Source organism: Serinus canaria, chromosome 2 (assembly GCF_022539315.1).
Source record: "Serinus canaria isolate serCan28SL12 chromosome 2, serCan2020, whole genome shotgun sequence".
In the NCBI taxonomy this organism is placed as follows: Eukaryota; Metazoa; Chordata; class Aves; order Passeriformes; family Fringillidae; genus Serinus; species Serinus canaria.
In genome coordinates, this window is record NC_066315.1 from 59,710,564 (window position 1) to 59,723,100 (window position 12,537).

Genomic DNA, 12,537 nt, shown 5'->3' on the forward strand with positions numbered 1-12,537 from the left:
AAGAATCACACACAGTCTCTAAATATTGGAAATAGGAGAAAACTTGGTGGATCTTCCCATTTACAATTATTTTCCTCTGGGACAAACTGTCCCATGGGGATGAACTGCCAAAACACAAGCATTGTTTCTCTAGGAGATGCTTGGGCATTAACCCCAAATGACTGGTGCAGGGTAATGCTCTGTGGAGATGTTGCTTCCTTCAGCTGTGTGAGGGGTAGGACATGGAAGGGGTGAGGCTGTGCCTCTACAGCCTGCTCATGCAGCTTGTATTTTATTGTCTCTCCACCCCTGACATGCAGTGAGCTGAGGGGGCAGCCTGCTGTGGAATGGCAGGATGACCAGTCACTGCTGAATAATCCCAAGTGCTAATTCCTTTCTTTTACCAAAATTGTTCCATTCTTAGCCCTTTTAGAAAGCTGATGGGAAAGTGCCTCCAGCTAAGGTACTTGTAGTCTTTTGCTGTCTCCTTTGCATTTAATGTGCTCAAGGGCTGAGTGGCCTCCCTGGTGTGTAGGTTCTGCTGCTCCACCCCTGCCAAACCTCTCTCTCTGCAGCCTCCCCATTCTGCTGCTTCTGCTTTCATGAAGAGCTGTTTGCTTGTACTTGAGCATGATTAAAAGTCTTATACTTGGAAGTGGCAGGCTGAGGCTGTAGCTGAAACTGGGAATTAAATTTACTTACAGGCAGCTCAAGAGGAGGAATGTTTCCATCTCTGTCTTTTGCCTGTGATTCAGCATGCACTAGGAGAAAATGGAAAATAAAGGGGTCAAGACAGCCTGGAGAGTGGAGGACAGAACTGATGCTAACAGAAGCCTTTTCTGCACAGTGTGCTGGGGAAGCAGAGCTAACCTTCAGAACATCTATTATCCAAAATGAAGCCAGTAATTACCTCTCAGATGAAAACTGTGATTCCTTTCACTGCAGTTGCAGAGAAAATAGTGTTGGGCTGGGAGGGATTGCGCTGTACTTTCAAGCCAAATGTGGCTAGAAGAGGGCCAAGAAAAAGGTGAGCATGAAGAAACTGGAAGTAGCCTCTGGAGCAGGGAGGTCAAAGGGTTGAAGAAAGAAGAGCTTGGCTGCTTAAGCCATTTCATTTGCACTGGGGTCTCCATTAATGTGTCCTTTAGAAAGCTGATGGCAGTCAGTGCTGGGAGGGGAAGTCCCAGGCAGTCCCATAGTCGAATGTGTGCTGCAATTTAATGGGGATGGGAAAAGTGAAAAAGTTACATGGTAGGGAAATTGATATGTGCAGGGACAGATTGCCCTCAGCCTCACTAGAAACTTCCCAGGGAGCCTGACTGCCTCTTGCTGTCCCCATCTGGAGGCCACATCACAGGCATTTTCCACAAGAACAGCACAGTACATTTCCACTGCCTTTTTCCAATGCTTCTGTTCCTCCACCAAAGGGTGAAGGTGGTAAAACGTTACAAGAAAATGGATCTTAAAAATGTTCCTTAGGTGTCCTAATTTTTCCAGTATGTGGTTTCTTATTAGTAACAGAGCAATTTTCTGTTCAATATTTCTGCAAAAGCTATGTGTGGCACTGATTCTCTGCTGTGAAGGATTGCAGCCTCTGGAGATCTCAGTTCCAGAAAAGCTCCAAGCAACCGAAACAAGGGTTTAATGAGATGAAACGTGTGTGGCAACGTTAGCCATGACAGCATTATCAGCTTTGCTGCTGATGATAAATCCCAAGTGCATTTCCTATCCCAGCAAGCTCCACTAAAATCCTCAAGGGCATTTCTTTTCTCCTAGCACCTGGGTAATGCCATGCCATGACTCATCTGCTTTTGTACTGTCAAAGCATGTTCAGTTCTGTGCAATGTGACTGAGCACCTGATGTTTGGATCCGCTCCATCAATTACCTGTTGGGTCATCTGTCCTCTGGATGAAAATTTTGTGACACTTGCATGTCTGCTGGAGTGTGTTTTAAAGAGAACTGTGCACCCATATAGCCAGTTTGGGTGACCTACCCCAACCTCTGCTTTCTTTTCCAGCTGGATTTTCAGTCAAACTTCCAGTACACTGTTAACAAAATGCAAGTGAAGAGAAGGGACTCAGCTACAGGAGCCCTCACTCTCATCTCCTTCTGTGAACTTCACTGTGAAACTTAAAATGTCATATTTCCTCCATGCACAATTAAAGTCTCAGTTGAAAAGGCCAGAACAGCTTGACTCTGCTGCCCACACACTGATAGCCTGACAGCAGTGAAAGTCAATGGCAGTAAACAACAGTCCTTGCAACTCCGACAGGAAACGCTGAGGACCCTCTCTACCTGGAATCACTAACAGACAGCAGCAGTGACAGCCTCTCCATGTGCCTTGTGACTAATCAGTACCCCTCACCCCTGTGCTTGATGGCTTTCTTTATAAATATGCAGCTCACCTTTGCCAGTCTTAGAATGTTTTCCTCTTCAGCACTGCTTCACCTACTTCTCCCCTGAGATTAGAGTCTTATTTTGAAGTACTGGGTGCAACGTGCCTTTGCATTTCTAATATATGGCTGCCAGTGAATTGCCAGATGCCTTTACACCTTCTTTCTTCCATTCTCTGTGACCATGTGTGCATGTAAAGAGCTCTCAACTGTCCATCTTTTCAGTGCTAATTGGACTCTGCAATTGTGTTGCCAAGATGGGAACTTTATTTGCAGAAGAAAATTTTACTTCCCATGGTACTGTCAGCCATGATAATTACTGCAGATTCAGCTGAAATTTCCTAACACATATGATCTGGCTTATTGATGCTGTAAGCCTGAACTGAGTGTCACAGACCACAAAATGTTTTATGAGCAAGGGAAAGTGCACTTCTCTTATCACATACCTGCCATTATTGTGGCAGAATCTCTTTGATTCAGCACCAAAGTAGCTTCCTCGCCACTCCGAGATGAAAACAGACTGCATTAAGAGACCAGTGAGTTTCAACTGCTGATTTCTCCTATAAGCAGTGCTCCTAAATTTCTTTTGACTAGAAAGAAGCTTTTCACAAAATCAATGGTGAATTGTGAAATGGCTCACGCCTAGAATTTTATTCAATCCATTCAAAAAATAGACAGAACTATAAGGTGCCACATAATGTCAGAGAGTACAAATGTCACATCTTTCTTTATACACTTTAATTTAAATCCATAGATTAAGACAGTAAAATAATTGCCCTGGGTGAGAAAATAATTAGGGGTCTTCCATGAAAGGACAAGTCTTTAGGTAAGCATTTACACAGATGCATCTGGTTAAGCATAACTTTTTCTATTCTCTATAAAAATATAAACAGCATTTCAAAATGTCTTTAGATATGTATGTTGAGATCATCTGACATGGCACTGACGTACTGACAGAATACAGGGCCTGGGTATGTCAAACCACATTTATTCATTCTCACCCAGACGAAACAAAAACATTTTGTATTAGCCTCAACATAATAATCTAATGAAAGAAACAATATCAAAGCAAAGACACACAAGTATGATGTTCTTCCTCCCACAGGAATTCCTAACTTTATTTTGTTTGTAGTTTTTGCTAACATGGCAATGACTAAGACAGAAGTGGCACTTTAGCACAGGTTAGTTGCAACTCAGGATCAAGTATAACTTGCCTTTCCCAGGAAGTTACATTGCTGGGAAGTGCCAGGATCAAATTAAGGGCTCTCCCTGACATGTATGTTTTACCTGTGCAGTATTACTTTGATACAGACTGTAGCGTATGACAGGATGACAAGTGCAAATTACAAGGGCAGAATCTTGGCTTCCCAGACAGCAGAACCAGGTGGAAAATGTAACACTGAACAGTATTTTAAAGGCAAAAACTCATAAAAATTAAACAAATTAATGAAATTGAAAAAATAGCAAATTCATCTAAACTTTAAATAGTGGGATGTAGAGTGCTCCTGGTACAGCTTTAATAAGTGCACCTTAGGTTTCCCAGGGATGCAATCTGATAAGCTAAACACCTAATAATTGTTGCAAGAACTTACTGTACCCACACAGATTAAAAGGTTCAAATGTACTGAATATATTAGTCACATAATTTCCTTTTTCCCAATCCTAATTTTTTACCAGAGCAGCTCCCCCATTAGCTGCATGTTTATATAGCAGAGCACTCGATGTTTTACTTGACTAGCACAGGTGCCAACAAGGGCTGATATTTTCCACTTAAAGTGATCTACAAGAGAAACAAAACCCAAGGGAAGGGTTCAGGTTTCAGATAAAGGCTGGACATTTTGAACTCTAGACAAAGTGACAGGTATCTTTGATTCTCCTGGTGCTGGCGCTTTTGTGACTGGGTTTGCATGGGCTTTTATATCAGCTATTCTCTCTTTAAATCTTTGCTGGAGGTACTTCTCTTCTTTGGAGTAACTTTTAGCAAAAGCAGACATCAGCAGACACGCTGCCACAGTGGACCCTCCCACACAGAACAAGATTGCTCCAGCCAGCTTGCATATATCGAGGGACCCATTGAACTGAACAGCACGGGTATCCACAACAATAAAATCATCCTTCCCAAGGGCTTCTATTTTCGGTGGCACAAGAAAACCCACTACAAGAACAGCCACACCTATCAGCATAAAAGCCGTCCCAGAGATGAGTCCGACCTGGAAAACAAACACAGAAACAAACAAAACCCCAGTTAATTTCCAGTTTTTCCATTTCCCTTTCTGGTTTTCAGTTGGGAAGTGCTCCTAAGAGGCATTTATCTTTCACTGTGCCTTGAAGATACAGTTCCCTCTCTTAGGAGAAAGTGGGTATTTTTCTTTTAGGATATATGAGGCTCTAGTAGAAGTAGAATATATGGAAAAATGTTCTTTTACAACTCATATTTATACTAATTTCTGGAAACAGCGGAATATGCATTACTATCTTTAAACAGCATTTCATGTTGAAAGGCCCCATCAGAGAGAGGATCAGAGTTTAACCCCAGTGCTGTGTAATGATTATTTCTTTAGCTTTAGCTGGTGGTTAGCACCAGCTGCTGGTAGTCTTGTCATATCCACCACTCGCTTTTACTTCATGAAATGTCATTCCTTTGCAGGGATTAGGAGTTACTATTGCAGTTATTATTGCCATATGAACAGATCACAGAGTGTTTATACACATTTCAAATGAAAGGACAAAATCTGGTTCACCCAAATTGTTCCTTTGGGTAGGGATCATCACAGGGTAGCCTGTGAGGCCATGAGACTGCATGGCCTCACAGGCTCCACCCAACCTCTATTCTTCTCCAATTCTGTCAAATTCCCTGACCTTAATGGAGATCTTTAGGTTTTCTTGATCTCTATGTCACACTCTGCTCTTAACCTACCAGTCCTGGAAGGACTTCTACAGGTGCAAAGCAGAGGTAAACTACACTTTCAAGATGTTCATGGGGGTTCCCAGACAAGACTTTGGGGACAGAGAAACTAGTTGATCCAAAGACCCCAGGGAGCTGACATATTTGGTAAGAGTGCTCTGCTTTCAGACATAGTTATTTGGCCACCTCAGGCAAAACTGAGCAACAACAAAGGCCATTCTGGATGAAGGCTTAATACGAGTAGTTACACAAGGAAAGTCTTGAAATGGGAGTGTCTCTCTCCAGTAAAAAGCAACAGGCAGTACCTTCCAGAATACAGAGCTCCACCTGCTTGGCGATCTCTGGATCTGAAAATCATCCTCATACTCCCAAATTGAAGCTGTGCAGTCCTCATAAAACTGATGCAGGTAGGACCGAACTCCGTAGCGTTGGTACCCTCCCTCGGTGCTGCCCTGCGCGTGCTTGGACCCGCAGATGTCAGCATAGGAGCTCATCCTTCCTGCCTGCAACGAGAGGTTTCACACAAAGCAGATCATTACCAGTGTAGTGGGAAGACCAAAGATGGCTGCAAACTCTCCAGATGTGATGAAAAAAAAAAAAATGGCTCAGGAGAGAGCTTTCCTTCATTTCTTTTTCCAAACCGAGAAATGAGCTGGGTACAGCTGCATGCAGTGACTCAGCCTGACTGAACCCAAGGAACTCAGTGACTTGGCACAGCACAGCACAAAGGTGCTGCAGGGAACACTCACTCCCATACACAGGGTGCTCACTCCCCATCTTTCACACTAACGTGCTACTGTGTTTCCGTGGAGACTGAAAAAAAGCAGGATATGCCAGGTAACAAAATCCAGCATCCCTCAAGGGCTCATGTGGCCTCTCTAGAGACTGTCTCTGTCAGTCTCTAGAGTTTGTCACCCTACAAACTTTCCAAACTGCTGCATAAGAGGGGCTTTTGAAAATGTTTTTTTCTGAGCTTTTGAAGTGCAGGACTAAGAAATGATATACCATTCACAGCCATGGGAAACAGAGGTAAAATAAGTCCTAGACAGATTAAAAGAATATACAAATTGTATTTAAATAGGAATAGTTAAAAAAAAATTAAAAATTGAATACCTTAAAAGCATCAATCTGCTCAGTGAAACCAAAATGGAAATACTAAGCTTACAGGCAAGTACTGCTCTGCTGAAGAAGTTGATGCCCAAGCTCCTGCTGACTTTAATAAAATCAGAATTTTGCCTGCTATGAAAACTATCAACAAAGTTTCTTACTCTTTCCATTTTATGTAAGTTCTCCTAACACACAAAATCCATATTTAACTATGCAAGTCCAAGGCCTGAACTTGCTTGTGCGAGCATGAAGCTACTGAATTCACTGAAATAATACTAGACCCTAAAACCAACTTGAGCAATAGCTCAATGTCACTTAGGCTCATCAGCTTCTCTTTAAAGAAGTTCAAAAAACCTTAGTCCAAAGGGAACTGTTAATCAGAACTTGCACCTGAAAGTCATGGCTCAATTTATATCAGCTTCAAGCAGTATGTCAGATTTCTGCAGCAATTTCACTTAGAGGGAGGGAGATTTGATGTGCTCATGGCAGCTGGGACCTCCCAGTTTTGCAGCCCTACAGACCTTTGCCCTTTGGGAATGAGTGATCCTGCTAAGTATGAAATACCCGAGTATGCAAGCATTCAAATTAAGGAGAATCCAGAAAATATTGGTGGGGAACAGCAACAATCTGGCTGAATCTTTTGGCTTGCTCTGCTAGAAATCAGTGCTGGCATAAACACTGAACTTCCAGCCTCTGGGAATCTGTTTGTGTTCTCGGCTCAGTAATAGAGGGGGATTTGCTTTTTCTTCTTTACAGGAACCATTATCTTGGGTTTTTATTTATTTTGTATATCTAATATGCATTTAGTTTGGCATTTCATGATCTCAGCATCTTACAGCTGCAAATATACAACCCAGTGATGAGGTTCCGAGGCTCTCACAGAAGTCATGAGCCAGTGGAGAAGGCAGCCCATGTGTTGCTGGGAGACCTGCCAAGGGCCAGAGGGAACACTGCTGGTGATGGAGCTTTGCAGAGCAACAGGGGTAGCACCAAGCACAGATGCTGTCAGGAGCCCCTTTTCTGAACTCCTACCTGCCTCTGTACTCCCTGTAAGTCTCCCTTTTCCACCTCAGCCACTGTAAAGCTTTAGGAAAGTAAAGAAGTGCTCTCCCAGTCTGTGGATGGGCTTGCTCTCTGCTGATAGTACAGCACCAGTGTCCATCAAGCTCAAGGTGCTGGCCTTCCAAGGAATGGTGGAAAAACAGGCATGGTGGAGAGAGACCTTGAGACAGCAGGAAACTACTGGGCAGCACCAGCTGCTCACCAGGTGAACTGGGAGAGCCTGGCTCTGGGGCCACCCTGTGTCCTGCTGTACATAACTAACACTGATGTTTCCAGCTACAGTCAATATGCTGAAAAACCTTTGTCTGTGTCATGGTTTAAGCCCAGCTAAGCACCTTGCAGTCACTTGCTCATATCCACCCTCTACCCTTCCACCATGGCAGAACAGGAAGAAGAATCAAAAGTAAAGCTTGCATGATGAGATAAGAACAGTTTAATGATTGAAACAAAGCAAAATATGGCACTACTAATACTAAATTAAAAAAAAAGAGAGATAAAACCCCAAAAAAAAAAAAGTGGCGCACAATACAGTTGCTCACCACCTTGACCAATGCCAAACCTTGTTCCCAAACTGCCATCATCCCCTTCCTGGTAACCTCCACAGTTTCTCTACTGGGCATGATGGTCTATGGTGTGGAACACCCCTTTGGCTAGTTCACATCAGCTGTCCTGGCTGTTCTTCCTCCCACCTTTTTGTGCAGCTCCTCACTGGCAGAGCATGAGACACTGAGAATGTCCTTCATTTAGGGCAGGCATGAAGCAACAACTGAAACATCAGTGTGTTATCAGCACTGTTCTCATACTGAATTCCAAACACAGCACTATAATGGCTACTGAGAAAAAAAGAGAACTCTATCCCAGTCAAAACCAGGAGTTTGTTGTGCTTTTTTATCATGCTATGAAGTTTTGAACAGTATCATTTTCTGAGGTACAAAAACAATACAAAATTGTGATTTGTATAAGTATATAATCTGGACTATTGTGGGGAAAAACTGCAAGTTTTGTTACTTTTGGGGGCTCCTTTTGTTTCCCTCAGGAAAACTGTTTATTCCTCACCCAAAAAGTTAGAACAAGAAGTCCTCTTAACTCACTGCCACCATTTCTTCAACAGCTAGGGGCCATCTTTAACAGCACAAGCACTGAGAAGTTCTCATAAAACCAGAGTTCTGCCCACCTCATAAACATACCTCAAGGGGAAAGGAGAAGAGAAAAAAAATTGTGCAGTTTACCACAGCTGCTCCAGCTCTCCAATGCAGGGTCACACCGCCTATACGTCAATGTTACACTTTCAAGATTCCATCTCACACATCAGAAATAGAATAGAGAGGTCAACTAAAGATCTGCAGAAACTCATTTTCTTGGGTCCTTACTTAGATCTTTATTCTCACGTCAACTCTATCTTCTTAATAAATTATGCTTAACTTCTGGCTAACTTAAATCATTGAGGTAAGCAAATTTAGCACCATGCAATGAGCAGAATGGTAGGTATTTTCCCCAGGTGTAAGCGCCTCCGTAAAGTCAACTGGGGGAAGAACCAGAATTAACATAACTGGATAACGTGGCCTGCCAAAGCTTGCTTGTATTACTCCAGCTGCCACCAGCAGCATTCAGAAAGGAGGTGAAGCACTTTGCTGAGTCTGAACCAGCAACTTTAGTTATTGTGATAAATTTAAGAAAACTAAATGTGACATGACAGAGATCTGTATAAACATGATCTTGCATTCATTGTATTGTCTATAGGTTTAGTCAGGAGAGAAAAAGGAGGATGCAGTGTTTCAGCTTGATGAAGAACTGTCTGTAAGGACCACACAGATTACATGACACTTAGATTCTTTTTTTTTTTTAGCAATGTAAAAGGCTAATAGGTGGTTATGGTCAGGTATATGAGCAAAATGATAAATAACAGCTGGGATGTGAAAAAGAAAACAAAAGAATGACCTTATGCTTGAAAGAGTTGTGATACCATCAAGTAGCATGACCTTTTAAAATGGAAAAAAAAGGGCTGTAGGAATCATTAATTCTTTTCAAGCACTGCATAATTTTAATTCTACTGAGCATTTTCTTCATGGTCAGACTCTTTCACTTATAAACAATCTATCTTTTGAAAAATATCTTGCCCCTTGAGAGAGAAGGCAGCTCCCCAGCCCTATAAGAAGCAGCCTGGTAATCTGGGCTAAGATGGTCTCTTTTCTCAGCTGCAGTGTAGATGTAATGTTCTTGCTACATTCAGATAGGGCACAGGAACTGAACAGTCAGAGAGAAAACAGTTCTCCACAAGTACGAAGGAAACGTGTGTCACAGCACCAGTTTACACTGGATGAATAAATACTGCAGTAGCTATGATCTCTTGTGTTGATGTGTATTTGCATGTCTTGCCTTCAGGGCTGAGAAACTAAACACTGAAATGTTGAGAAACTTTTGCTAAAAAAGAGAGTCGCTGTTACCCAAATCTGTGTTATCCTCAATCTGAAAACATACATCCAGGCTGAAAGAAGCAGCTTAATCATTAAGTTTTTCAGTGCCTAAACCCAAGGTCCTCAGGAAAATGTGGGATGTAGGATCACAGCTTCAGAGAACACCACTGCGTAGTAGCAATCCATCCCCTAGCAACTTTTGTTTCCATGGCAAAAGCTGCCCTGTTTACTTTGAGCTTTACTATCCTCTGCTGATCTGAGGAGATGTGATTGGATTGGTGAACAGACAGATTAAAAGATGAGCAAGCTCCACGAAAAATTACCCCAAAATTTTTTCCGAATACTTTGCTTTATTGTGCCAAGGTCGAACACATTTTTAAAAAATTAAAACGTAAGGAATTGTCATTTAAAAAGCAGCACAAAAGGAAATATAGATGTGTCATTGCTCTGTGACACCACACTGCCACCGAATGTAAGCCACAAATGATGATGGTTGGCACAGGTAAAGTCGCCCTCCCCATTCTTCAGACATACATACTTTGACCTTTCTGTCTGAAGAGCCGAGTTTCCAGTCCTTACCTACAGAGAGCGTTCCATGCGAAGGGGGAACGCTGGCATATACAGCCTGCCTTTGACAGCAGTCTCCTAGGTGGCCTTTCTGATGCTTCCTGAGCTCCGGCGCTTCCCGGGCCGGCAGCGGGGCCGAGCCGCGCTCCGCCCGTCCCGGCGCCCTGCCCTCGCTCGGGGCTGCGGCGCTGCCAGGGGCACCTGCTGCCGCTTTCCTGAGGATGGCCGGCATGCCCAGCTGCCTCCGGCAGCCAGTTCATCTCCCCTGCCCTGCACGGGGGGGTGCGAGCAGCATCTTCTCCCGCGTTCCTAGGGGGGCGGCCCCGCCCGCTCGGCCGCCGCCAGGGGCCGGAGCGGGATGCTCTCCATCTCCCGTTTCCCGGCCGAAGCGGAAGAACTCCGCAGCGCCCGGACGCGGACGAGATCTCGGCCCCCGCGACCCTCCCGGCCCGAGGGTGCCCCGGTGGCAGCGGAAATCCCGGACCGGCCGAGCCCTCCCCGACCCCGGCACTGGCGGGGCAGAGCGGCACCAGCCTGCCCGGGGAGAGCCTCGTCCCCTCGAGCCGGGAGGCGAAGCCCGGGGCGGCCGGTGCCTTCCGCGGGACGCTCCGCGCCGTCCCCCCGCCGTGAGCCCGCCGGCGGCCACGGAAGCCCCCGCCAAAGTGCCGAGCCCAAGTTTTCCGGGGGGCCGGAGCGGCGGCCCCGCGGTTACCTGTCCCTCCCGGCGCTGCCCTCGGCCGGCGAGCCCCCGCGCTGGCGGCGCTAGCTGCGGCTGTCCCGGCCCGGCCCCATCTCCGCTCTGCGCCGCGCCGGCCCCAGACACCACGTATTATGTACGGCCCGGAGCGCCGCTCGCTCCCTCCCGCGCCGTGCCTGCGCACTGAGCCGCCGCCGCCGCCGGGCGCGGAGCGGCGCCGGCCAAGCTCGCCACGCCGCCCCCGCGCTCGCCACGCCGCCCCCGGCCAAGGGCGGCCGCCCGCCCAGGGGAGCCGGCCATCCCCAGCTGCCGGCCCTCCCCGGCTACCGGCCCTCCCCGGCTACCGGCGCTCGGGGTCCCGCCGGCCGCGGCGGGCAGGCCCGCGGGGTGCACGCCAAGGTCACGGCGGTGCCCTCCGTGGGTGTAGGCGCTGAGGCCTCTGATCGTGCTCCCCGCACCTCCTCCCCCTTGCAGTCCGCGTGGAAAACCGCAGGGACCCGGAGCTGTGCTGTCTGTGCAGCCGAGTGGATAGACGTGATGGAAAGTGTCCTGCGAAGGAGAAGGCGCTGAGGTCGGGGGTTTGGGGAGTGGATCGCTCGGCATGACACCGAGGGGGCCTCCTCAGGGAGACACAATGAGGTTGAGGGCCAAGCGTTGTCGTCTGGGGCTGCCCTGATAGCAACAGGTTGGTCGTTCAGTGGGAAAAGATTGCAAGAAAGCAAGTTTGGGGGCTAAGGAAGCTACTGAGGAAAGAGCATGACAAGGCACCAAGAGCTGGAGATGCTGAAGTGAATCCCACAAAGGTGCAGTATGTAATTCCTCTGAAAAAATAATGAGAATGCGAAGTTCAAGAGTTCTAAACACTCATATCCGTATCGTGCACTAGAATATGCACAGAAATAGAGTGTTGTTGCATGCAGAAGAAGTGCATTAAAGCCAAATGGGGTAGTATTAGCCAAAGGAAAAACAAGGTATTTCCAAGGTGCCTTAATCACTATAGTATATAAAGAAGAAAGTGAGAGTAGTGGTTCCATTAATAGACCTCTTTGGAAGCTTCTTTGGTAAAAGCCCTGCATTTCATGACGACAGTGAGTTTGGGTAGTTGCAAACTAGGAATCATAAAAATAGCAAATAAAAAAAAGAGCAAGTAAGGGGTTAGATTTGGAGGAAGAAACGTTGGTTTCAGTGCATTTCATCTTGTCCTTCCAAACGCCTCTCTTGTTTCAGGCAATGAGTAATGCCAAAAGTGTTCCCCTGACCTACCAGAACTACTTCACAGCAGTGTGCTGTTCACTGAGTATAATAAGCATACCCCAGCCCACAGCAGCTAGCACGTAATAAACTGACAACTATTTGTGAAAAAACCAGGAAAATACAGTGAGGTGATAAATGAGAAGCCAGATGGGCTATCA

The 12,537-nt window shown here is 45.9% G+C and overlaps 1 protein-coding gene across 1 annotated transcript; it reads right to left on the bottom strand.

Moving 5' to 3' along the window:
• Positions 1-2,993: 2,993 nt before the first annotated feature.
• On the bottom strand, positions 2,994-11,304 carry NRSN1 (neurensin 1). The gene is made up of 3 exons (XM_030237719.2): positions 11,141-11,304; positions 5,584-5,781; positions 2,994-4,583 (listed from the first exon to the last, which is right to left on the bottom strand). The coding sequence occupies exons 2-3, from the start codon at positions 5,770-5,772 to the stop codon at positions 4,185-4,187; spliced, it is 588 nt and encodes a 195-aa protein (XP_030093579.1). The 5' UTR covers positions 5,773-5,781; positions 11,141-11,304; the 3' UTR covers positions 2,994-4,184.
• Between the last annotated feature and the right edge of the window lie 1,233 nt (positions 11,305-12,537).